Genomic DNA, 26,011 nt, shown 5'->3' on the forward strand with positions numbered 1-26,011 from the left:
GTCAGTTTTACCTCCTATTGGAGCCGGGATTGTGGTTATGATTTATGCCAATTGTGTGCCCAAGTATGAGGGGGAAAAATGGTGACGTCTCCAAGTAAAATAGTACTAGCTTTTTCTGTTTTAATCAGGTGAAATAGAACTGGCCGAATATAGAGAAACGGGTGCATTACAAGACAGCATTCTGCACTGTGTGAGAGAAGAAAGCATTCAGAAAAAAAAGCTGCGCTCTTTAAAACAAAAATCTCTTGATATAGGGAATGCAGACTCCCTCTTGTTTACATTAGACGAGCACCGGAGGAAGTCCTGCATAGACCGGTGTGACCTAGATAAGCCTCCCGTCCATGCCGCTTACATCATGCAAAGACATGACCACGGACGTCCCAGACAGAATTCTGCTACTCGGCCCGACGACCCCGAACCACCCGAGAACCCAGCAATGGAAAGTTTCCAGGAAGCTCGCAGGCCCGTGATACCCGAAGTTCGGTTAAACTGCATGGAGACGTTTGAGGTCAAGGTTGATTCTCCTGTAAAGCCTGCCCCTAAAGAGGATTTAGATCTGATAGATTTGTCCTCCGATTCAACATCTGGGCCTGAGAAACGCTCGGTGCTCTCAACGTCTGACAGCGACTCCCTTGTGTTTGAGCCCCTTCCGCCTCTCCGAATAGTAGAGAGCGATGAAGAAGAGGAGACCACGAGCCCGGGAAATGAGGGGGCCTCTGCTAAGAAGGCCACCTCCTCTCCCTCAGTCCCCAGCCCCCGCTCTGTCCCCAGCCTCAGCACGCCTCCCCTCGTGCAAGTGAGCGTGGAGGATTGTTCCAAAGACTTTTCTTCCAAGGACTCAGGAAACAACCAGTCAGCAGGTGCCATGGACTCGGCGCTCATAGCTCTGGAGGACCCCGCGGACTCCGCAGAATTATCAAAGCCGGGGGTGCCACAGGACTTTCCCTGTGGCAGCCCGCTGACGCTGAAGCAGAAACGAGACCTCCTTCAGAAGTCATATGCTCTCCCTGAGGTGTCACTGGACGACAGCCCAGAGCCCAGCATCCAGGAGGAGAAGCCCAGTGGGCCGATGCCAAGTTCAGGGGTAAAAACCGTCCTCCTCAAAGTCCCCGAGGATGCTGAGAACCCAGTGGAAAGTGAGAAGGGGGAAGCCAGTGCCGAATCGGATACAGAACAGAATCCGGAGAGGAAGACCGAAGAGGAGGGTGCTGAGGAGTCCGAATTCAAGATCCAGATTGTTCCCAGGCAGAGAAAACAGAGGAAGATCGCTGTCAGTGCCATCCAGAGAGAGTACCTGGACATTTCCTTCAACATTCTAGATAAGCTGGGAGAACAGAAAGATCCAGGTAAGCGCCTCTCTCTCTTTTCTCCCAGCCTTGTGTTCGATCGAGTCTGTGCCTCTTTCTTGTTAGGGTCTCTCACTGACTAGGCATCGAAGTCTCAATCTTATAATGTCAGGGAGTGACATTATAATTGCTTCAGAATCATTCCGAATGCCTCCTGCTTACTAGAGCGTGTTGGATTCAGATGTGGTTCTGTTGGCTCCATCAGTGTTTCTGTGTTTGTTGTTTCTAAAGCTTTACAGTCAATTCTTGGCCTCCTTGGCAAGAAGAGGCAATAAATAGTTAACTCATATCAAGATATCCCAAATATCATCGCAGCCTTCCTTCCAAACAGAAAAAGTCATTAATTTGAACTCTGTTTGCTCTCTTTGTTTTCGTATATTTCAGCCAGCTTTGACACGTAGTCCAAAGAAGGAGCAAACATGAAGGGCTACAGAAAAGCAAAGAGCGTTTGGGAATGGTTAAGAATTTGACTGTAATCACGTAGGGTCCAGAGCGGGTTGCATCTTCTAACCAAACATCAGTAGTCTGGTGGGCATTGTGTGTCCTCAGGAACCGAAAAACCCAGCTTACAACCCAGACCCTAGTTCATGGGCACCAGTTCATGGTGAAGTTATCACAGCACTTGGATTTCCTGCCTCAGGTGTCATTTCTCACATTTCCTTGGATGCACTGTTTTTAAGAAAGAGAATTTGAAAAGGTGGCCAGCCAATCGTCCACCTCATCCTAAAACACAGTCTTCTGCAGTGTTACCAGAATGCTGATCACAACACTTTGTGTCTCAGCTCAGATAATAAACAAACAAACAAACAAACAAAATAAAGAATGTGGCTTGTTAGAAAAAATGAAATTGGCCAGGGATGATTATTGTAGTAGATTCATAGCATGTGGATCGCTGAGAACTGGCAAAGATCTTGGAAAGTTGTAGTGGAAAACCTGTCCTTTTCTGTACAAGGAGACACTCTGAGGAAGTCATGTGCCCAGTCCTACAGATAGGCAGTAGCAGTGCCAGAACCATTGCCCTGATTCTAGTCCTTCCTCTCCCACTGCTCCACACAAAATCAGCTCCTAAGACAAGGCGTTCAGATCTTTTATTCACCCCGGTCATTTCCTGAGATTTCCAGCTGCTCTCTACCTCCTAGGACAGAGCTGTGTACCTTGAAGGGGGTCTGTAAAAATCTGTTGAATGAACATGAGTATATTTGGAAAGGGTCATGGGAAGACCCTTTCCAGGTAGCAGGAAGAATAAGATCCTGGTAATAAGAAGAACGTTTAAGAAGTTTTCTAGGGAAACTGGTAAACCTTTTGATTGTTTGGAGCCAGGAAAATTGCTACATATAGATGAAGGAAAACATTGACCTGGAGACTATAGACTTCTATAGGGTAGGTATATAAGAAGCCATATAAAGTCTATAGGGGGGATATATAAGAAACTAAGTCCACAGAGTGGGTGTGTATGATATATAGGTTGTAGTGTGCGTGTGTGTGTGTGTGTTGCCTCCTTTATTCATCCTATGTCAGACTGTTCCCCAGGCTACCTGGGGGGAGATTGGTTTCATATTAATACATTTGTTATCAGAACAAGAGGAAAGCACCTGACAATTATGGTAATATGTCTTTAAAATGTTTCTAAGATATGCAGTACTGTCACAGTTTTATATCTATATAGCATCCCACCTCCCACAGACACACAGATCTGGAAGCTGGAAGGAGGCCTGTGTTCTCAGAGGAAGACACAGGCTTCCCCAGACCTTCTTGCGTCTGTCAGCTGGAGTAAAGGGAGGCTCCTAGTCCTTCCAAACTCAGAGCCTTACCACTGCTGATTGCCTTGAACCACCAGGTCTAACCGCATCGAGCACTTTGTCTCATGCATGTGAGTCCCTGCAGGAAGGCCCAGGTTGCCCTTCTAATTTCCAGAAGGCTCTGCACATCTCCTGTTCTGAACCTTTGTCCCAACTTACGCTAACTACTGAAATCCTTCCCTTGTCCTTCATGAGCAAAATCTCATATATGCTCTCTCCTCTGATGGCTCCCTTCATGCCCTAGTCCAGAGGAAACCCAGCTCTGCCTGAGGACACAGTTTTCCTCACTGCCTTGTGCCCTTGGGCTTGGGTCAGGGGTAAGCACCTTCCTTGTTCATCACTGCCCCTTTCAGACCATTCCCACCTTACTTCTGAAAACACCCAGCTCTGAACTTCATATTACTGACCCCTGATTTTTTTTTTTTTAATCTGGTGACAGTTTCACTCCTGGTTCTTTTTTCACTCTTTTCTAAACTGTTTCTGCCTTAATTCTTAGTGATTCCAATATTAGAGTAGATGACTCTTCTGAGGCTCTGGCTTCTTAGTTCCTTGAATTTGTCTGCCCTAGTGACTGGTTTTTAACCTTCACCCCAGTTCAGCTATTCATTCCCATGGTCACATCACAGACCTTGTTTTTGCCAAAAAGTGCAGCCTTTCCATGTCATTCTCATGTCTCCTGTTCTCTGATTTCTTTTTCCCTCCCTCTGGACGACGCTGTGTCAGTCCTACTGTCTTTCATGTCCCTCCCATACTTCACGTCTCCTCTCCTCTTCCTTACTCAGGTCAATCAGTGTAACCCTCCCTGGTGCTGCATCCTCCCTGGCCTTTGCTTTTTCAGGCTTGCTTGGCTAAACACAACCTTGTCAGATCCACCTTTCCACCTACCAGCATCTGTAGGTGCAGTAGGCACAGATAGGTATTGGATGAGTATGACTGGAGAAAAACACATACCAATAGTGGCTGGTCTCATTTCAGATTCATGACTCCAGACCTCAACTGGCTCTTTAAACTACCTGGCAATCATACCATATTTCTGTGGCCCACTCACATTTCCATTCTCCTACGCGACTGTGTCCTGGCTACTTGTGTTTCCAAACTTTTGATTACTCTTCCTGTTTGACAGAATCAGAAGAAATGTCCACAGCCTCCTGCTACCTCCTCTGCCTGCCTTCCAATGTCTGCACTTGTACACCTGGCCTTTCTGGCTTGGGCTATAGGTGAACTATCTGGTTACTGTTTAAAGGCAGCCTTTCCACATGTGGACAAGATTCCACTTCTCTCACCTACTCAAGGACATAGGCCTAGAAATTCTCCTTTCTTTCTCCCTCCTTAGTCTTTTCTTCCTAAGGTATTCTTCACGTGAGCATATGAACATAATCTTATTTTTCTCTCATACAAAAAAAGCTCTTGATCCCAGTTCTCCCAATTATTATCTCATTTTGCTCCTCCCCTTTTAGCAAAATGTTTTTTTTTTTAATTTTAACGTTTATTTATTTTTGAGAAGAGAGAGACAGAGCATGAGCAGGGGAGGAGGGAGAAAGAGGGAGACATGGAATCTGAAACAGGCTCCAGGCTCCGAGCTGTCAGCACAGAGCCCAACGTGGGGCTCGAACTCACGGACCGTGAGATCATGACCTGAGCTGAAGTCGAACGCTTAACTGACTGAGCCACCCAGGCGCCCCTAGCAAAATGTTTTAAAGAGTTGCCTATATAATCATTATCTCCAGTTTTCTCCCATTCTTTTCTCTTTTATTTTTGAGGTTTATTTATTTTTGAGAGAGAGGGCACCAGTGGGAAAGGGGTAGAGAGAGAGAATCCCAAGCAGGCTCCACACTCTGCACAGAGCCCAATGTAGGGCTCAATCTCATGACCCTGGGATCATGACCTGAGCTGAAATCAAGAGTTGGACGCTTAACTGACTGAGCCACCTAGATACCCCTCACTCTTTTTTTTCTAAAGAATTAATCATTCCTATGAAGTTTCATCCCCAGTGGTTCACCCAAACATCACTTGACAAGGTCACCAGTGGTAAGTTCTAAGCTCTTACCCGCCTCTCCCCATTTTACTTGGCTTCTCTGATACCATACTATCTTTATTTTCTGCTTATTCAGGGGTCAGTCCTTGTCAAACTCTTTTGTTGATTCTTCCTTATCTCCCTAATAAGGGAGTGCCCTACAATCTCAGTCCTCTGTTTACACCCACTCTTCTGGGTGATCTCATCTAGTTTTATGATTTTACATATTGTCTGTATGCTGAGACAACTCCATCAGTTGCCAGTTGCTGGAAGAATGCTGTGTAACAAGCATAAAATCTCTGCAATATCTAGCGATAAGTAATGGGTACTTATTTAATTGGACAGTCTATTGGTTACTGTGGATTGGCTAATCTAGGCTGAGCTGAGCTGGGTGGCCAACCTCCTCCTGGGAGTCTTGGAGCTCAGGAGTATCCTCTCATGATGATGGCAGAGGCACAAGACAGCAAGCCTAATTGCACAGGTGCTTTTCAAGCCTTTGGTCATGCTATGCCTGCAAACATTTCATTAGCCAAAACAAATCACCTGGCCAAACCCCGAATCAGGAGGGAAATATACCCTGCCTCTTATGAGGGAGGAACTTGTAAGTCACATGACAAAGGACATGGATTCAGGGAGGAGTGAAGAATTGGAGCCATATCTATCAAGTATTACACGGGATGTACTCATAATAAAAAATTATCTGTTGGTTATCTGAAATTAAATTTTAACTGGGCATCCTCTATTTTGTCTGGGCACCTTAATCCACCTTCAGAACATACCCAGAATTTGGTCCCTTCTTATCATCTCCCCTTCTTCCACTTGGCCCTGAGCCACCAACACCTCTCACCTGGGTCAGTGGTGGTAGCTTCCTAACTGATCCCCTACCTTCTACCCTTATTGTCTTCATATCTTCTCAACACAGCAGGTGGAGCAAGCCTTTAAAACATGAGATTATACCATTCCTCTGATTATAACCCTCCAGTGGCTCCCCATTTCCTCCGTAGTAAAAGCTTAGGTCCTTTATATTCCTGAAGTGCTGTGTGGTCTTGATTCTCATTAGCTCTCTGACTTCATTTTGTGCTTCTGTCACCACATTGCTTCTACCCAGCTGCAGTGACTGCCTGCCATTTCTTTTTTTAAAATTTATATTCAAGTTTGTTAACATACAGTATAGTCTTGGCTTCAGGAGTAAAACCCAGTGATTCGTGTCTTACATATGACACCCAGTGCTCATCCTGAAGAGTGTCCTCCTTAATGCCCATCACGCATTTAACCCATCCCCCCACAGGAAGCCTCAGTTTGTTCTCTGTATGTAAGAGTCTCTTATGGTTTTCCTCCTCTGTTTTTATCTTATTTTTCCTTCGCTTCTCCTATGCTCATCTGTTGAGTTTCTCAAATTCCACATATGAGTGAAATCATATGGTATCTTTCTCTGACTTATTTTGCTTAGCCTAACACCCTCCAGTTCCATCCATGTTCTGCAAATCCTCCTGCCATTTCTTGAGCCCTCCCCACATAGCTTCACCTGAGGGTCTTTACAACTGGCTGTTCCCTCAGCCTGAAACAGCCTTCCCCACATGTCTGCTCAGCTCACTTTCTCACTTCTTTTGATCCTTTGATCAAACACCAGGCTCCCGATGAGGCCTGGACCACACCCCACCTTTCCACCCCTGTCTGGCATCTTGGAATCCCTTCTTCTCTGGTTCTCTTCTACAGAGAATTACTCTTCTAACTTAAAATTTACTTTTATGTGTATTAATTATTGTCTGTTTCTCCCCGCTAAAATGAAAGTTCCCAAAGGCAAGGATTCTTGCCTGGTTTGTTTACTGATTGTATATCAAGTGCCTAACAGCTTTGGCAAATGTTTTGATGATTGAACGGATGGTTATGCCATTTTCTACACATCACTATAAAAACTGAATAAAAATATAAAGGGGCACCTGGGTGGCTCACTGGGTTAAGTGTCCAACTTTAGCTCAGATCATGATCTCGCAGCTTGTGAGTTCAAGCCCTGCGTCAGGCTCTGTGCTGACAGCTCAAAGCCTGGAGCCTGCTTTGGATTCTGTGTCTCCCCCTCTCTCTCTCTGCCCCTCCCTGCTCATGCTCTGTGCCTCTCTCCTTCAAAAATAAACATTAAAACAATTTTTTTAAACTGAATAAAATATTTTAAGCTAAGTGTATAGGTCTATTCAAATATTTGTTGTATGTCTTAAACTGTATACAAATGGAAGGTTTTGTAAAATGATTTAAGATTGAGCAAAAATTGCCTGGCTTATGAAATCTTTGTACACTAGCAATTATTAACAACTACCTTACAGTAAAGAAATTACATTTCTTTAAAATTAGAGATACACCAAAGATTTCAATAAGCACAGCAAAACTCTAAAAGTCTCAATGGTCTTTTCAAAGAATTCTCGAAAATGAACTTTAAGCTTTCTTGTTCTATATTATTGGTAGGATTATGGTGCCGTGGTAGCAGGCATACGTAAAACAGAGGCAGATGAGGGTGAAGAGAGGTGATTGTGTATGTATGTGTATTTATTTATTTATTTAATTTATTTATTATTTTTTGATTGTGCATGTTTTTCACTAGAGGTTTGGGGACAATACCTAAGAGAAAAGTAATAACCTAATCTCTAATATCTTAGTGACTAAGGTAATTTAAAACAGGTAGTCATTTTGTGCATAATTACTCAAGAGGGTGCAGGAAACACTGTAACAGTTATACTTATTTTTTTTTTAATCAAGAAATTACTAATCTGGCAATCATATCTATTCAGAAAGACCTCTGAGAGTCAAAAAGCGGATGTTCTAGCATCAGTGCTTGAAAATTTTCCTCCCAGGATCTCACCCAGGATCAATTTTACTTTCATTCCCTACAAGTTTAGTGATCATCTAATAATAGACTCGCATCTGCATACCTCAGATGTACATATGGATGAGTGTATGGTGACTTACCCTGGACAAGAGAAAAATTGACAATATAAAAAGAATGGGACCGAATCACCGTGAAGCTTGAGAACTTGAAGCCATATAGGAGGGGCGCCCCCAGGTGATAGCATGGAACATTCATGGAAGCCTATAGGGTAACACCAGGCTGCTCACTCTTCAGTATATAGTGTTGCTTTAAGGTGGCAGAGATGTTTGTGAAGAATTTTAGGGGGTTTGTTATGATAAACTATCAAGTTTTAAAGGATCATCTTTACCTAGAATAATGTGGAACAGCTTGTTTCCCATTACTGATAGATTGAGAAGACAATACTATACGCAGAAGATATTTCCTCTTAGATACGTTTGTCAAACAGAAGGAGCACATGATACGGTCTGTTTCTTGCGCAACGAATAAAATAGAAAACCTGAGTTAATACTGTTTATTCCAAGTTAGATACAATCTCTGCTCTGCAATACTTACAGCTTAGCAAAGGTTATAGACAAGTATATAGAGAATTCCATTATAGTGTGTTAAGTTTGGGAAAGGTTAAGGACAGGGTGTGCAGGGATTACGAAAGAGGATCACATGACCCATATTTTGGCTTGTATTTTTGGGGGGAAGGGGGTATCTCGAAGATCTTCTGGAGGAAGAATTGTCTGTATAATTGAGATATAGTTAGTGAGTAGGATACTGCCAGGATGAAGTGGAATGGTGGAATGAACTGTAACCGTCTTTAGGTAATGGATGAAAAGAAATTCAGTGCTGGAAAGGCTAAGTAACCTGCTTGAGGATATGCGGGAGGGGCATGCTTGGAGCTTTAACTCTGTAATTGCTCTGTTGTTAATCTCTGGGAGGCATATCCACAGATGCAGAGGGTAATGTGGAAGCAACTCTCCGCGGAATTTTGAAACCAGTGTGTATATAAAATTCTGTTAAAGTAATTAACAGGGCCAGAACATACAGAATGATTTGAATGGGTGTATTAGGCAAGAGGGAAAAGATATGGAAAAGGTTCTTGACCTTGCTTTTACTCGATATCCTGAGCTGTAAATAATGTTTCTGTTTGTAGATCCCTCTACTAAAGGACTTTCAACTTTGGAAATGCCACGAGAATCCTCATCTGCCCCAACATTAGAAGCAGGGGTGCCAGAAACAAGTAGCCATTCCTCAATATCAAGTAAGATTCCCTTTGGTGATCGCTTCAAGTATACATTGATTTTGGAGCAATAACTACTGCATTGTTTTCAATTTTCACACTCCTGGTATTGGCGGGGTTTTTTCTTTATACATGTTGTGTTAGCTTCCTGGGTGACAGACACTCTGCTGTAAGATCTCAGAGATCCTGAGACGTGGGCTCAGTTTCATCAATATCTCAAGTGTTTGCTAAATCACTACGGTTACTGATTGGCCAAGAATCCTAATTTGTTATGGATTAATCACCAAATTTCATAATTAAATAAAATAAGAATTGTGTGTGAGTAGCCTAAACCTAAGGCACGGAACTAGTTTCGGGATAAACGAAAAGCACTGTTTGTGACAGAATTTTACATTGAACACCTGTGTTCAATTTGAATCACTTCCATCACTGACACAATGTTATCTAAATTATCATAAAATAAATGTAGCAGATATACCATGATCCCGGTGTCATGATTGAATCTAGCCCTTTTGGATCTGAAAATACAAATGGCATGAAATTCTACAGGATCTGTAGGAGGCAACTGTTTTGAAACTGCCTTCTGTGGTCGGGTCCTAGATCTGGTCCTTGAAGAGCATGAGTTCCGTTGAAGTGACAGTAAGGTGCCCACCTGGCTCAGTGGGGCCAGTGAAGGGACTCTAGCATGGGAGGCTCCTGCCAGCCCTCATCTCACGCGCTGGCCTATTTTGTGTTCCATGTGAACACTGCCTGAGGAGCTGGTTAATTTTTCTCTGTCTTTTAAATGAGGATGATCCTGAAAACCAAATAAAGATCCTAACTTAAATGCTGGACTGGTAGTATGGAACAACCTCGTCATCTTCATTATTCATTCATTCATGCATTCGTTCATTCACCAACTATGTATTGTCTGCCAGGTGCCGGGCCCTGTGCTTGCGACTGAGGGTCAAAGGTGAATTAATAAGAGACACCCCTTGTTCAAGGATTTTATAGTCATAGTAGTAATAATAGCCACCATTTATTTGGTACTTTTGGCTGGGCGCTGTGCCAAATGGTTATATACATTGTTATCTTACTTAATCCTTACATCAGCCTCGCATGGCAGGTATTATTGACCCCATTTTATAGACCAGGAAACAGAGGCTACAGAGGCTAAGTGACTCACCTAAAGTCAGGTGGCTACTAAGTGATAGAGACAGGGATTGATGCTAGGTCTGTTTGATTTGCAAGTCCGTGCTCTTTTTTGGTATAACCCACTGCCTTAGAATAACTCAAATTCACTTATAATAGAGGTTATAGAAATTCTAAGAAAGTGTTTTCAAGTGACAGTTACTTGCCCTTTTGGTAGCAGGGAAGGACAGCTGGTTCTGAATGTAATTGCTCTTTTGTCATGAAAGTCTGTTGATAACATAATAAAACGCCCATTTTTAAGCCCACATACTAAAATCATGCAAGTGTATTCTCTCTCCTCCTAATTTACATGAGTCATCTAAAAAAAAAGAAGATAGCAAATTCTAATTAGAATTCCAAGTTGGGTATAAATTGGGATAGGGTGGCTAAGTCAGCTTGACTTGAGTGCTAGTTAAATGTGTCGTAAAATAAGTGTATCCACTGTCTCATGATCCTAACGTCATGACTGAATCTGGCTTCTTTGGAGTTAGCATAGTGCGTCATTACACTTGCACCTTCCTCCTCCTCTCCATTAAAAGCATGTATTAGATGGCTCTTGCTGGTGTGTTCTTGGAGGCGTCATGCCAGGCACCCCACACACGGAGCTAAACATTAAGGGTTTTTACTCTCAGGGAATTCTGATGTCTTTACGAACAACTGAGAATTGAAGAAATTATGAAATCACTAGAGGTTTTAAGTCCTCTTTTGAGCATGCTAATTTTTAAATTGGTTAAGCCTTCTAGAAGATTTCTGCTTTTGTATTTTACCTGAAGCTGCACCATTTCCAGTGAGTCATAACATTGTAAATTCCGCCAGTCAACAAGAATCAGAGATTTCCCATGTTGGTGAATTTAGCTGACATGGATTCCAAGACACAAGAATTCCCATCACACCCCTCTCTCTGGATCAGTTTGCTAGATGATCCTTCTGTAGCTAACCATGCCGTGACTACCATGAATCAAACAGCATGCTAATTATATTCAAAATGTTATAATTGATTTCACATCTCACCAAGTTGCCGTCTTGGTATGGTGATTGTGAAGCCTGGGTATAACATTTAAAGCTTTCCAGGGGCCATCCACTCATCCCGGTTTCTACCATCCCCTTCTAGGGCCTGCAGTTCAGAACTTTGGTTTCTGAAATTGTCCTCATAAGAGAGTGAATAACCACATGCTCTCAAATGTCCAGGAGTTTGGGATCATGTAGAAAAGGCACATCACTGATTCTCTGCTTTTCTCACTGGGCTGGTGGCAGAGACCGATGGGGACACTGACAGAGGAATAGGAGGGTAGGAGGCAAGTTGCTTTTTCACTCAACAGTCTACTGGAAGGAGTGTTTTTTCATTGTTTTTCTGGTTTGGAAATGCTCATAACTTGACATTTCTTTGGTGGGGCATTTGTCAATGCTTAAATCGCAGGATAAAAATATTACCATTATTTTCTAAAACAAAGATGTGTACTGGAATACACCTGTGGAATGTGATTCGATTCACATTTCCCAAACAGTAGGCAGAGGCTCACACAGAGATTGAAACAGCATTGACTTTGGAGTCAACATGTTTTGATTTTATGACCACCCCATTTGCTACTTGGTTCCCAAGTAACATAATTTCATTTGCTTCAATTTCCCTCTCTAAAAATTGGGGTTGATATGTGTCATTTTAGTCCAAAACATACATGTATACACATATATATGGGCACCTTACGGGGATATAATGGAGCCTTAAACTATGGATGCACAGGCTCCATTTTAAAAGAAGTTAAGCTTTAAATTCAAAGTAGTATTATATGCCTTGAATCCTTTCTGGAACAAGGCAGAGTGTACAAATGAAAAAGTAAATGAAAATAACCACATTGTTGCAACTGTAGGTATTCTACAGACTACAGATAAATGCTCATAGGCACTGTTTCTTTCTTTACTGAGGGAAGAAAGGCACCGGGAATAGCAATGTGCCTTAATTTTTGCCTCGGACAAGAGCATACAATTTGCTGAACAATTACAAGTTGCCAATAAAGATTCAATTAAGATTCTATATGGATTTGTAGAGCCTTTGTGTGCTGTGGAAATTTATGTCCCCTAGTAATGATGTCCTAATTTCCTCCATATAGCTCAGTATAGGCAGATGAAAAGGGGATCCCTGGGAGCTCTAACAATGAGCCAGTTAATGAAGCGACAGCTGGAGCATCAGTCTAGCGCCCCCCATAACATCAGCAACTGGGACACTGGTGGGTCAAGCCTTTTCTTCTTGTTTTACCTCTCAGATCAGCTAATGCCACTTTCTGTGTGTCCCCTCTGCTCTCTCGTGTTAAGGATTAGATGTTTCTCTTGTGTTTTGTGGTTCAAATAATTTTTTTCTTTTAAACCTACGGTAATGAATAAATAAGTCCATTTAAACTTTCCCAGTTCTCTAGAGCCACCTGTCTGTCCGTTTAGGCTGGTCCAACTCTTTCTCCTCTAAGACCCAGATTCCGGATATTAGGTTACCTATCTGGGGGTTAAACGATGTAAATGCCTATAGAAGGGAGTGGAATTATGATTTTATAATGCAGATTAACAAACAGAAACACCAGTTTACCAATATTCTCTATGTTGTAAAGTACCCCAAATAAGGGAATATTAGCACTAATACTGATACTAACAACATAGCTTAGCGATGTCATGATCCGCCGGTAGGTTTGGGAATATGAGCTCTGTACTTCAGTCGGCAGGGCCACCAGGTTGGACACCCTCATGCTTATATAGTGGCGTTGCATCTAACCTCAATTTTAAAGTAAGAACTGGCTGCCATGACATATCTATTTTAAACATGATCACTCTGCATTTTCTAAACTTTGTTACCACGTTCCGAGCACGTACTACTTGCAAGCCTGCTCTTTTGAGTGCCTGCCTTTCGTGTTTCTCTTTTCTAATCACAGGGGCCATTTGAGTTACAAGATGACATATGTGAAAGCACTTTGCAACGTGCATGCACTATGAAAGTGATACAGTTTATTACAGTGGTATGCTCTGGGGACCAACACCTGTACCAGACTATTTTCGTGTCTTGGTTTAGTACTTTCTGGCCATAGTTATATGAGATTATTATTTCAATATCCTTCCTTATGGCCGAGAATTATCATGTCTACAAAATGAGAATATTGACATACTGTCATTTTTTCAAAACTATAATCATCACATACATTTTATCTTATCTCCCCCACCCCATCCATTGTTTTTTTCCGAAAAGGAGAGCTAGATAAATTAGGCCCCCACACCATACCCAAGCCTACATTTAACCAATAGTTTCAACTCTCCTGGCCTTTATAAGGGTTCTTAACATTTTAAAGGTTTCTTGTTTTATCTTCTTTTTGGTGGTAAGTGGTAGTGAAAAATGTAATGGCCCAAAGCCAACAGGCAAGAGAGACAAGGAGAAAGATAGGATAACCAGCCTTGACAGTTGACTGGGTCTAGGTGGAGTCTTTCTGTCCACACCAGAGAGGACTGTGTTTCTCTCTTTATTTATTAACTTTGAGAGTGAGGTGGGGGTGGTGGAGGGGCAGAGAGAGGGAGAGAAAGGGAGAGAGCGAGGGAATCCCGCAGTGCAGAGCCCAATGTGGGGCTTGAACTCATGAACCATGAGATCATGACCTGAGCCAAAATCCAGACTCAGACACTTAACTGACTGAGCCTCCCAGGTGCCCCTCTGTTTCTCCCTCTACTGAGATGAAACTATGTGATTAACTGAGAATGGAAGCATTTGTTTGGTTAGTTCTCTGATAATTTAATGCTTCCCCCACCCCCCACTTTTGGTAGGTTGAGCTGGGGCTCTGAAGATTATTTTACCATGCTTCTGTTTTCTGTAGCAAGTACCTCAGTCTAAGCTAACCATTCCAGATTCAGACTACAACTGCAACCTAGTTTGATTGACTTAGTAGAGTTATAAAAAGGCAAAAAGATCTCAATGTCAAACCCAAATTTTAATTTTAGAAAATCTACATGATGCCAAATAACCCACTTAACTGAATGTTTCACATTCAGCCAAACTTCAGCCTTGTTCACATCACTCTGGCTTCTCACTTAATACTCACCATTGACATGCTGCCTGAATTTCTTTCACCCGTTTTCCTGGGCTTGTTCTCCATTCTCCAAGTTGGTTCTCTAGCCACCAAGTCCCACTGGAGCGTCATCTCAATACGCCTGTTTTTATTAGTGCCACAAAAAGTTTTCCCCGCATCTAAGACCACGGGAGAATCGATGAATGTAGAGTTCGGTATTAGGTGGTGTGCCACTTTATACTACACGTGTCGACTCAGTGACTCACTGGTCCCCAGAGGAACAAGTCTAATCACGTAGACACTGCGAAAGGCAGTCTAAAACCTGGGTCATGATCGATTCACCTCAGCATGCACCTGCTTGCTCGTTGAATACCTGCCTCTTCTCCATCCGTGCACATCCAATGGTTGCTTCTTTGGCTCATCTTTCATAGGAAACAAGTGTTCCAGAAGCACCACTCCTCCATTTCTTCCCCTGTTCCCTTCTTCCTGTTCCCCAGCCCTCAGTGAAACATCTGCCATGTCCTTGCTACCAGTTCCACATGTTTTCTGTATGACTTTTCTGGCCATTGCCTCAAATGATCACTTAAATATTTACTGAGTTGCATAATACATTTATTTCATGGCTGTGACATTAGCCTTTCAGTTGGTTTTATTTTTTTTTTTTTCATTTCATATCAAGAGATGATAGTATCTGAGCTTTCTTGGTGAGGAGGTAGAAAATCTGCACTTTTTGGGGGGCAGTTTTAGATGCTCTCCTGCTTTTAATTGCACTTCATATACCTGAATGAAAGGTTTGTAGTGAAAGCCCAGACAACCCTCCCCTAACATCTAGGATGTTTCCTGTAAATATCAATAATCAACAATAACAATGACCAAAAAAAAACGGCCCCAAGAAATTATTTGTTAAATTCTCTGTATTGTGAGTCGTGATAAATTGACCACACTGAAGACTGAAATGTTCTATTTATCCACAGAACAGATACAGCCCGGGAAACGCCAATGCAATGTGCCGATGTGCCTAAACCCTGACCTGGAGGGACAACCATTGAGAATGAGAGGTTAGTTGAGCTGTGGAATCTCAGACTGGATGAGCTGGAAGACATTGTGTATGTCAATCACCCGGTCCCCCAGTGGGGGCTGAAAGCTCTTCTTCAGCAGCTCCAGAGAGTGGATACACCCTTTGCTAAAATACCTCCAGGGGCTGGGAATGCATGGCACCTCATCTTTGACCATTATCGACAGAAAGTTCTTCCTTAGGGTGACTTTCTAACCGTTGGGGCCACACAAAACAAGTCTAGTCCCGCACATGATTTTTCAGACATTTGAAAAGAGCCATGCATTGCGTATTCCCTCAATCTTCTCTAGACCACTGTCCCTGGGTCTTTTGGTATTCCTCTTAATACATGTCAGGTGTCTGCATTGTTGTGTAACTTCTCTGAACATGGTCTAGCTTATCTGTGTTCATTCTAGAATGCTGAGATCAGAGATGAATAGCTTCTTTGAAATCTGAAATTGGAAATTGCACCAAATACACACTGGGCTTTATGCTGCTCATAGGAGGAAGCTGAAGATAAATCTGTGCCAAGATCATCAGAATATGTATTTTCAAAATTCATCTCATGGCTAGTTAATCATTACTTTCGTTCTTTTTCAATTCATAAAGCAAGGTTCACCATCATTTGTAAAAAAAATAAAAATAAAAAAACAAACAAATGAACTATGACCACATCTCTTAGCTAGCTCCTTAAATCAAGCAGACTTATTATTTAGGACCATATCACTCAGAACCATACCATTCTTCTAATTTTCCTTAGGAACGAGGAGACATTTATCTTTGGCTTTTGCTAATATTCATTGGGCAATGAGTAGCAGTTTTAGCCCCTGTATGCGGTGAGACCCTTCTCACTTACGGGCCTAGGAAAAGCTTTTATGAACAGAAGTCAGGATGGTCAAACAACTCTGGTGCTTATCCACGGTCCAGTGACCAAGTTAGTAGCAGCAAAAACGGAATGAGGTCATGGGAACAAAGACAGAAAGTGAGTCTCTTTCACAGTAAACTGAAGAAGTCCATTGATGTAGCTAAGGGACTGATGGGTACATGTGTGCTTTGAGACAAACCAACACCTTTATAATATCCCTATCTCTAAGATTCCCAAAGGGGCTTTGGTCAAAATCTCCAGCTTTGGGTTTGGTCTTTGGAGGAAGTCTTCTCTTTATTCAAGTCTCTGAGAACCTTCTAGTTCTGTTCCCAGTTCCATATAGAGTGCACTTTGGGTATTCAATAAGGGAACCATAGTGGTACTATCCAGAAGTATTGCCCACAACTGGGGGATAATGGGATTGCCTTTAATATTACACACTTAGTTGTAACTCAGCTCTAACAAAAAGTAACTGAGGTCTTATAGCTTCCTTTTATGGTTCCCACCTTCTTTTTATACATTAGTCTGCTCCCATATTATTAGCAATATTCAGAAATCCATTGATTCAGCTAATGTTGCCTTATGGGAGCCAGCACCCAATATCGTTTATAGATGACTGCCATAAATATTGCATGACATACTTTGTGTTGTCACGTGAATAAGCAACTTCACAATGCTATTGTCAAAAACACTAAAAATGCTATTGTCTTGGCATTTGTGTTGGGTAATAATTGGCTTGAAACCACCCACATGACTTTGATTCCATCCCTTTTCTTGATTTGAGTTGTGATTTCTATTTAATAGTAATTGGTAATAATCTTCTGAAAGCCTTGACTCAAGAGGTTTTTTTTTTTCCTTTCTTTTTCTTTTATTATGAAATTTATTGTCAAGTTGGTTTCCATACAACACCCAGTGCTCATCCCAATAGGTGCCCTCCTCAATACCCATCACCCACCCACCCCTCCCTCCCACCCCCCATAAACCCTCAGTTTGTTCTCAGTTTTTAGGAGTCTCTTATGTTTTGGCTCCCTCCCTCTCTAACCATTTTGTTTTCTTCCCCTCCCCCATGGTCTTCTGTTCAATTTCTCATTCCTAGTAAAACTGTGTCTATATCACCATCTTGTGGGCTGAATTTTTCTACTTTTAGCACAGGCATTTTGGCATCTGGTAGGCATGGCTGTCAATGTCTAAGAGATGTGGAATATTGGACTTCAACCTTCTGTGTTTTGGTTACTTGAAGTGACTTTGTGCTGTTTACCTTAGTGTTTAATGATCAATCATGCCACCTTTTATCTTGGCCCAGTTCTTGCCTTTTCTATTATCCATCAGTTTATAGTTATGCTACAATCATAAATACCGTTGCTTCAACTCAAAGCACCATCTTGATGAGAACAACTGGAGATCCTTTTTAATGATACACTTGGGTACAGGTAGGAACGAATGTTACTCAGAAATATCTGTTAAATATCATAGTAAAATTAGATGCCCATGAGGGACATTTGGAAGTGACATAAAGATGCTTTTAGATACTTTCCTTTGCTGTTTGGGTCTACAGGGCCTCCTGCTTCTCATAAACATACTTTGTAGCCTTTGATCAGGTAAGGGAGTCTGTACAGTGTGGAAGCATCTTGATTCTTCAAAGGCTTCAATGCCCTTTTTCTTTTTCTCCCTCATATTGAAATACATTGCCTACTTCACTAGGTCTCTAAAATTTTTACGTTATTTCTTTTCAAAACCAGTTCCCTGAATCATTATTTTTCTCCTATTTATGGGAAGATCATACAATTTTGTTTTGTTTTTCAGCACTGAATTACCAATTCTGGATGAGAACCCGTTTATTTATTTTTGTAAATGGATCAGTTATTTAATTAGGTTCTTTGTAAGAAATTTAGAACACTGATTTGTGAGGATAAACTCCATTTGTGAAAGAAAACACAGAAACACAGACTGGAGGTAGCCCTAAAACTGAGGAACAGCTTTGGTTTTTGGCAGAATTTGCGAGTCCGCAGCTTTCTGGGTCAACCTTGCGCTGCCCTATAACCTTGTATTTCTCTTCCTCCGTGTCGAAGATCTCCCCTTCCTGGTGTTGGGTTTATGCAGCTTCTTCTTGAAGTAAGCTTCAATGAAACGTTTTGGGATTTTCACACTGCTGATACCAATTTTGGTGGAGGTGGTGATGACAAATTTCTGGTATGTTGCATGCAGAGGAACTTTGATGGAGGGCCAGAGGTCCAGTCACAAATACCAAGTCACTGCTCAGTTGCTTCAGGAAAACCACCCTCTTCCTCTGTGGTGTCCACTGAGGATGATCAAGAAGGTCTCAGGAGTGATTCTAGCTCACAGTTTCCTCATGTACTGACTGAAAGGGGTTTTGCTGTGGCTCGACAGCTTTTGAGGCACACCTTCAGTAGGATAATACCTAGGCATTTTGTGAGGTTTAACCAGTCGGGTACCACTATTCTTGTCACCACTGACTGGTTTTGCAACAACAGCAAGAGCCTTCTCATTCTTTTCCTTTTCAACCCTAGACTTAGTTGCTGAATACTTCCTTTTGTATGTGGTATTTCTGGAATACATAGCTGATCAGGAATATCTTCCAACTCCTCTGACTAGGACAGGGCTTCCCCTTCTTTGGCGTTTTAGTCTTGCCACCTAGCCCTTCTTAACCTTGCCACCAGCATCAGCCTCCTTGCTTCAGGTTTCTTCTTCTTGGTATCTGGCTTCTCAGCTTTTGCATCCGCCATCTTACAGGACAGGAAAGAAGAGAAATAGATTCTTTAATGGCCCTTGAGATTTTCTGCATTCTTTGCTGTCTGAAAAACTCTTGAGTCCCAGTTATCAGTCTGCAGAATGTGACGTTATCCTGGATTGTTCCTTTGAGATTCTTCTTGGAGTGCCTCGTTTCCACTGTTCCTGGAGAATCAGTCCAGCACTGGTGGTTTCCTTAATAGAGAATGGTCAACTGGCTCTTTAGATGTACTTATCACTAGAGCATGTTGCCAAGATTCCTGCCTTAGATTTCTTTGAAGGCATCAAAACCCAAAGTTTTAAACTCCAGTATTTATTAGCTGAAGTCACTGGATGATTCCTTCAAAACACTTGATATTTCACTCATAAATATTTCAGTTTGAAAAATGAAGTCTTTTGCTTCAGGGCTTATGATACTAATTTCCAAAGTAGAAAGCTGTTCTGATATTTGATAGCTCAAACACCTCCCCTTACTTAAGTAGAGTTCTGGGATCTTATTCTCTTCTCAAATTGGCAGCATTTTAGGGTTGGTACACATTTGTAATTCGGGAAATGTAGGATCATAAGGACATGTTCCCTTTATGCCTAGAAAATAAGGGCTGTAACTCATTTGAGGGTGCCCTTGAATAGATTTCCCCCTTTTTCCACTTTTGTCTTCGTCCCCTGTTGGTACACCTGAGCTCTTTCTGATGTTCTCCAAGTCAGAAGGCAAAGGGGGAGCTAGGAGTCTAGCTCTTGAAATCCTACAAACAGAAACAAATCGCAGTCTTTCTTGAATTCATTTTACCTTTGAGGGTTTACCACAATGCAGTGTTGCTGATCACGTCATATCCCGTGTGATCTTGGGAAGATTTCTAAGAGGAGGATGGGGCTTTTCCTGGCCCCCAGAAACAGACCTTTATTCACCAGGTGTCTCATTGCTGCTCACCCAGGCGCCACGAAATCCAGCCTGCTGTCAGCGCCCAGCATCGTCAGTATGTTTGTGCCGGCACCCGAAGAATTCACCGACGAGCAGCCGACGGTGATGACAGACAAGTAAGCTCACACAGTCATTCCGCTCCCCGTGTTTACAGAGTCTGATAGTTCTCTCACCATGGTTGTGAGAAAGCACCAGAGGAGTCATGCAGTGCTTTAAGTCATAACGTGTTCTTCAACTGGCCATAGCCACAAGTGTTCATATGCGCTTGTTGTTTTAGAAACGTAGTCTCATTGCACGGACAGCATCTGTTTCTGCCAGGGCACGTTCCTTTTCAGTCTGGACAAAAATGCAAATAATATCCACTTACTGATTATTAGAAGGTTCAGATTGTTAGGATCGGACTCAGTTTGAGACTTGATTCTTATTCCCATCCTGCCAGCAGTATCCTTTCTCTGAATCCCAAACTAGTAAGGTCACCTCACGGTTTGTCGGCCTTCAATATCTCCAGATTTCTTCTGGGATAAAGTGCAAATGCCTTTGATCATAATAAAGGCCCTTTAGATTGTGAAGGTACGGCCTTACCACTCCTCACCGGGAGCTCTTTCCCCAGCCCCCTCCCCAGAGCATGCCTGATGTGTTCTCCCGTCTGTGATTACATAGGTGCCCTTCTCTCTGGACTTTCTGTGCCTGGTGAACAACCATTCATGCCTCAGGACCCAGCTAAAGGCAAAGTGTCCCTGACTGCACAAGGCAGAATTCATCATACCATTGTCCTAATCTCCATAGTATTTACTACATCTCTCTATTCTACTGCTTACCACATTGTATTTTGATTATTTAGTTGCTTATACACATGGGTTCTTTAATTGAGTAGGAGTCCCTTAGGGGCCTGGGACTCTTTCTTCTGTATTTTATACTCTAAGCTCCCTATACCTTGCCTGGCACACAGGTGCCTGTTCAGTGAGTATGGTAAAGAATAAGACTTGCAGGATTCCAAGTTTGGTGGCATGTCAGGTAGGTTGGGATAAAGGGAGGAAGAGTGTGTGTTGTCAGGGGCCGGCGTGAAGATCCGTGCAGCTGGCCACAGCCAGCGTTCATTACTGAAGAAGTGAAGGTGTCCACCGTGAAGAGCTGCCTTGGAATGTCCACGTGGGGAGCACCTCGCTGCGTGAGGAGGGCTCTTCTTGGCTCCTCCTTCAGTACAATGTCCCCATTTGTGTACTCCTCCATGTCCCAATCTTTGTGTGCACTCCGTTTCTCTTCTTTCTCACTTCCAAATGTGAATCCTCTATTTTTAAAAAGGTCTGTTTGCCAGGGACTTCATGATTTAATTTTTTTTTTTTTACATTTATTTATTTTTGAGAGACAGAGTGAGACAGAGCGTGGGTGGAGGAGGGGCAGAGAGAGAAGGAGATACAGAATCTGAAGCAGGCCCCAGGCTCTGAGCTGTCAGCACAGAGCCCGACGCAGGGCTCGAACTCACAAACCGTGGGATCATGACCTGAGCCAAAGTTGGACACTAAACTGACTGAGCCACCCAGGCGCCTCCAGGGACTTCATATATATAGTTTGCATTTAGGAAGTTCCTAAATAAGTTTGTGCTAGTGATTGCACTCTAGTTCACTGGCTCTTCCCAGGAGGCTTTCCCCTTCACTTTGTAAAGCTGACTAGCTGCGGCTGAATAGAAGGGCTGTGGCTTTGGTTGAGATGAACTAAATTGAACCTACATTAGACACTACAAAGAGCAATAAGTTGGAAGGCACGTAGGAGCAGGGGCCATTGTGTTTTTACACACTACACTGAGTAGGTGTGGGGAGCTCGTAAGGCTGATCTGAGTGAGTGGTAGAGAAGAGACTATGATCCAGACTCCCCACGTTTTCTAGAGTGTTCTCTTGGCTTAACCCCCCTATCTTGCCTCCACAAATGGGACATTTTTCAAGCTGACGGTTTAGGAAAGCTTCCATTTGTGCCTAAGGCATTTTTCTTTTCAACAAATGAAAAAAATATCTAGTTACTATCTCTAGCAATAACTTTACATGCACGAAATCCCTCAACCAGAAGCTCCAAACTGTTATTCTGATTGGCACTCACTGTGGGCCAGATGCTTGTGAGTTGAATCTTTTCAGTGATTTAAAGAACCTTCCTGATTTCCGCCGTGTGTGCTGTTTCTGTGTCTACGGTGAGGGTGGCGTTGGAGTCTACTATTGATTATGAGAGTGGGACCGCATTAAATAGCAGACTTTCGGGGACTTTGGGGACTTCTCCAAGACTCACCAGAAATGGCTGTATATACTTTGTTATGTCTTGGAAACATTGCCGGCTTTTGTGGACAGCGTTCCTCTGTTTTCTTTGCAGATGCCATGACTGTGGGGCCATTCTTGAAGAATATGACGAGGAAACCCTTGGGCTGGCCATTGTGGTCCTTTCCACATTCATTCACCTAAGCCCAGACTTGGCAGCCCCGCTGTTGCTGGATATAATGCAGTCTGTGGGAAGGTGAACATCACTTGTGTTTTCGGTGGGGGGGAAGGGGCCTTATTCAGTCTACAGCTTGAAATAAAAACGATCAATTCAGAAGCAAAACATTCAGTAACCTTATAGGTGTTTGATATTTGTGGGATCAATGCAGATTAATGTTAAAAACTGAATGGACCAAACTTTTGATTGAATGCCCTAGCTGTGTTGGTCATGAGTCACAATGTCACTGTGTCAGGATAAAGCTAGAGGAAACTGCACTAAGAAAAGTCTAATATTTTTGCCCTCAATGACTGCATAGGCTGGTGTGCAGAATGGTACTCAGAATTGTGCACAGTTCATGGTTAAACAGTTTACAAGTTTGAGATATTCTTATTAGATATTCTTTAGATATTATTATTTGTAAGATTTAGATATTATTATCTTTCTTTACCTATTTTAAGATGAGTTCTCAAGGCACTTTGAAATCTTGGAGCATTGTCACATGAGGGGAAGTTGGGAGTGTAGTTTCACACTTCTGACTCAGAAAAGGGAAGGATGCACATATTTTGGGCTGAAAGCCTCACTGAAGGGAGATTAAACTTAATCTACTTTGAGAATGTTCATGTTAAGAAAACTCCACTTAGTGGATAGGACTTTTGAAGAAAAGTGACGTGCTTCATGGATATAAGTGAAGTTCACATTCAGTAACAAATTGTAGTCCTAGCATGCACAGCTTATCGGAGAGGACCGGATTAAATTCTGCACGAATGTATTAAGTTTCTGGTGTGTGCTGGCACAAAGCCAGGTGCTTCAGGCTGTGGGCATTAGACCCAGCCCTTGCCCTGAAGCCCTTTATGGCTTAGTTGTTGAAGAGCTCAGTGATGTACGGAATAACTGAGGAGCCATACAAGATAGGATGTGATTAAGAGCTGTAACGAGTGGTGCACGTAGTAAGTGCTATAGAAGTTCAGGATGGAAACAATTTCTTAGGGAAGGTCTCTATGGAGGAGGTAGGGAAAAACCAGGATTCTGCAAATTCCTGGTATTCGAGGCAGGGAAAGAACATAAATTGTAATGGAGCTAAAAGTTGGTCTTTTTTTTCTCTTTAAGAAGAAATGCTGATTTCAAATGAAAGACAAATAGGAAAGCATTAAAAAAAAAAAAACCTCAACCCTTAACATTCCTTCCCCAGATTTTTCCGTAGTGTCCTTAGGAAGTGTACATCCTTAGGAAATGGTATAACTATTGTGCCTCTGATACCTAGAAATAGCCAGTGTGCAGTGATGAACAGTGGGTGATAGATAGATAAGAAAAGATGAGTTAATCTCATTTACGTCCTTGATTTTAACCTAATCATAGCAATTATGGAACAAATGTACCAGCTGTGGAATTGAGAGTTTTTATTTATGCAAGGTCATGGTTCTTACCATCAGTACTTTTCAGATGTAGGTCAGATAGCATTATTGGTCTGATCTGTTACCATCTCCTTGAAATAGCTGGTCTAAGTTGTAATTGATATATAGAGGGGTTTTATTTCATTTTTGTTTAACATAAATGAGAATAAACCATGTTCAAGCATTGCCAGCTGCTGGATGTAAAGATGTGAGCTTTGAAGGTAAGTGAAGGAAAAACAGTAGCAGATATATTTTTACCTGCTCACATATACATATATTTAAATCTCTACCTCCTTTGGGTAGACTAGCAGGAGAAGTGGGGGTGGGTGGGGAGCACTTAAAGCAGCTGCCACAGTGCTTAGCAACCTAAGCCTGATCTCCAAACCTACCAGGAAATGGATTCAGTCATCACCTGATTCAGGGCTTCCTTGCATGCCTTAATTCCAGATGAGGTAATGTGGATTTACGAACACTTAGTTTATTTGTGTTAGTCCCACAGGAACTATTCCCAGGATGTTCTAAGAGTATGTATGTAAGCTCAGCATTTATCACCCAAGGCTGTCTGTGATTCTGTAGCTGGCTCTCTACTTAGCTCCCCCTTAAAATTTACCCACCCCCCTTTTTTTAGATATAGCCATCAAGATTGCATTTGCCGCACCCTTAATGACTGTTTATTTCATTTGCCAGCGCTTATTGATTCGTTGTGGTGTCATTAAGCAAAGCAACGGGGAGCTGTGTCTTGTGTTAGGGGTTGCTAGACCCTCCTCTCCAGATGCATTCTTGCCTGGGCGCTCTCTTGTGGTCTTAAATACATCAACTCTTTAGCATCTCCTCATTTGTTTCTTCAATGTCTTACTGATGAAGACACGTTTTTCTAAACCCACCAATTTAGTGGGCTTAGATATTCTCTTTCTTACTATGCATATAGAAGATCTCCATGTGTATGAACCATATAATGACAAAAAATTACGTTATATATTGATTACTTAATACATTTCTCTTCTCAATATGTCATTTAGTTGATTAATGACAGATTAGTTGACAGAGACCCCTATTGCCTGTTTTACTCTCTTAGAGAGGCTTTTATAGTTTGTGGTTAGTTTGTGGTTACGTTTCAGAGGTGGAACACAAAGAAATGAATTTTGAGTTAATATGTAAAGAGACAGACTGGGTCAAATGCTGTCCTGATTATCTGTCTAACCTGGCTGTAAAGGCCAATTTGTAGATTGGCCGGGTGATATATTAAACCAAATTTAACTCTGTGCATCTCCGTGGAAACATCTGATTTGGTGCAGAAAGCAGGTCTCAGGAACTGGGCTAAGCTGAACCCAGGAGACTGACCACCACGTGGCTCTGTCCATAAGCAGGGGAATTGCCAACAGTTTTTCTTGTCTCCCCATCTGAACTGGGGCCACAATGGGTCCTACTGCAGTACTCATACATTTCGTCATGAAAACTTAAGATATTCATGTAACTCTGTTTGCTTTTCCTAGATTGGCATCCAGCACTACTTTTTCCAATCAAGCAGAAAGGTAAGGTGCCAAAGTGAGCCCAAATCTCACGTTCTTTTTGTCTTCTGTGCATGTTCATCCTGTTTCTAAAACACCAGAGGGTGTACCACGGAGGGAATATTGTTAGCCCCAGAGAGCATTCATTCATTTTCTGTGCATGCCTTTATTCATTCATTCGTTCATTCACCCACTCATGCATTCACCCATTTAATTTTATTATTGATTTATTTTTTCATGCATGCACTCATTTTAGTCAACAGTACTTATTTTAGGTCCACTCTGTAGCAGGCACTGTGCCAGGTACTTAGGTTTCAACTTGGGGCAAAAGTGACATGATTCCTTTCCTTGTGGGGCCTACAGTCTGCCTGGGAGGTGAACAAGAAGAAAATATTTGCGCAGATGTATGATTGTAAACAGTGCTTAGTGCTATGAACAAAAAGTATAGGGAGACCATATAACATTCAGTTATTCAGTAAGTACTTATGGAGTGACCACTAGGAATTGAGGGTACCAGTTAACTAAACAGCAAGCCTGGTTCTCCTGGAACTTCTGCTCCAGTTGAGGAGGCAGACAATAAGCAAATTAACAAACAAGAAAACTGATCATGTAACT

The 26,011-nt window shown here is 42.2% G+C and overlaps 1 protein-coding gene and 1 pseudogene across 20 annotated transcripts in view; one reads left to right on the forward strand and one right to left on the reverse strand.

Annotated features, from left to right (window-relative positions):
• UNC79 (unc-79 homolog, NALCN channel complex subunit) overlaps positions 1–26,011 on the forward strand; it is a 315,670-nt gene that overhangs the window by 224,366 nt on the left and 65,293 nt on the right. For 16 of the 20 annotated variants that reach the window (XM_053224882.1, XM_053224883.1, XM_053224884.1 and 13 more), the window contains 7 exons: positions 129–1,346; positions 9,161–9,268; positions 12,526–12,642; positions 15,426–15,509; positions 20,051–20,153; positions 22,393–22,533; positions 25,382–25,420. In XM_053224882.1, coding sequence (XP_053080857.1) covers positions 129–1,346; positions 9,161–9,268; positions 12,526–12,642; positions 15,426–15,509; positions 20,051–20,153; positions 22,393–22,533; positions 25,382–25,420 — 1,810 coding nt within the window. The remainder of the gene's footprint in view (positions 1–128; positions 1,347–9,160; positions 9,269–12,525; positions 12,643–15,425; positions 15,510–20,050; positions 20,154–22,392; positions 22,534–25,381; positions 25,421–26,011) is intronic. The other 4 variants (XM_027066504.2, XM_053224872.1, XM_053224873.1 and 1 more) reach the window with 3 other exon arrangements.
• Positions 18,259–19,214, reverse strand: LOC106980839 (60S ribosomal protein L6-like; annotated as a pseudogene).

The sequence above is a fragment of the Acinonyx jubatus genome, chromosome B3 (genome assembly GCF_027475565.1).
Source record: "Acinonyx jubatus isolate Ajub_Pintada_27869175 chromosome B3, VMU_Ajub_asm_v1.0, whole genome shotgun sequence".
Classification (NCBI taxonomy): Eukaryota; Metazoa; Chordata; class Mammalia; order Carnivora; family Felidae; genus Acinonyx; species Acinonyx jubatus.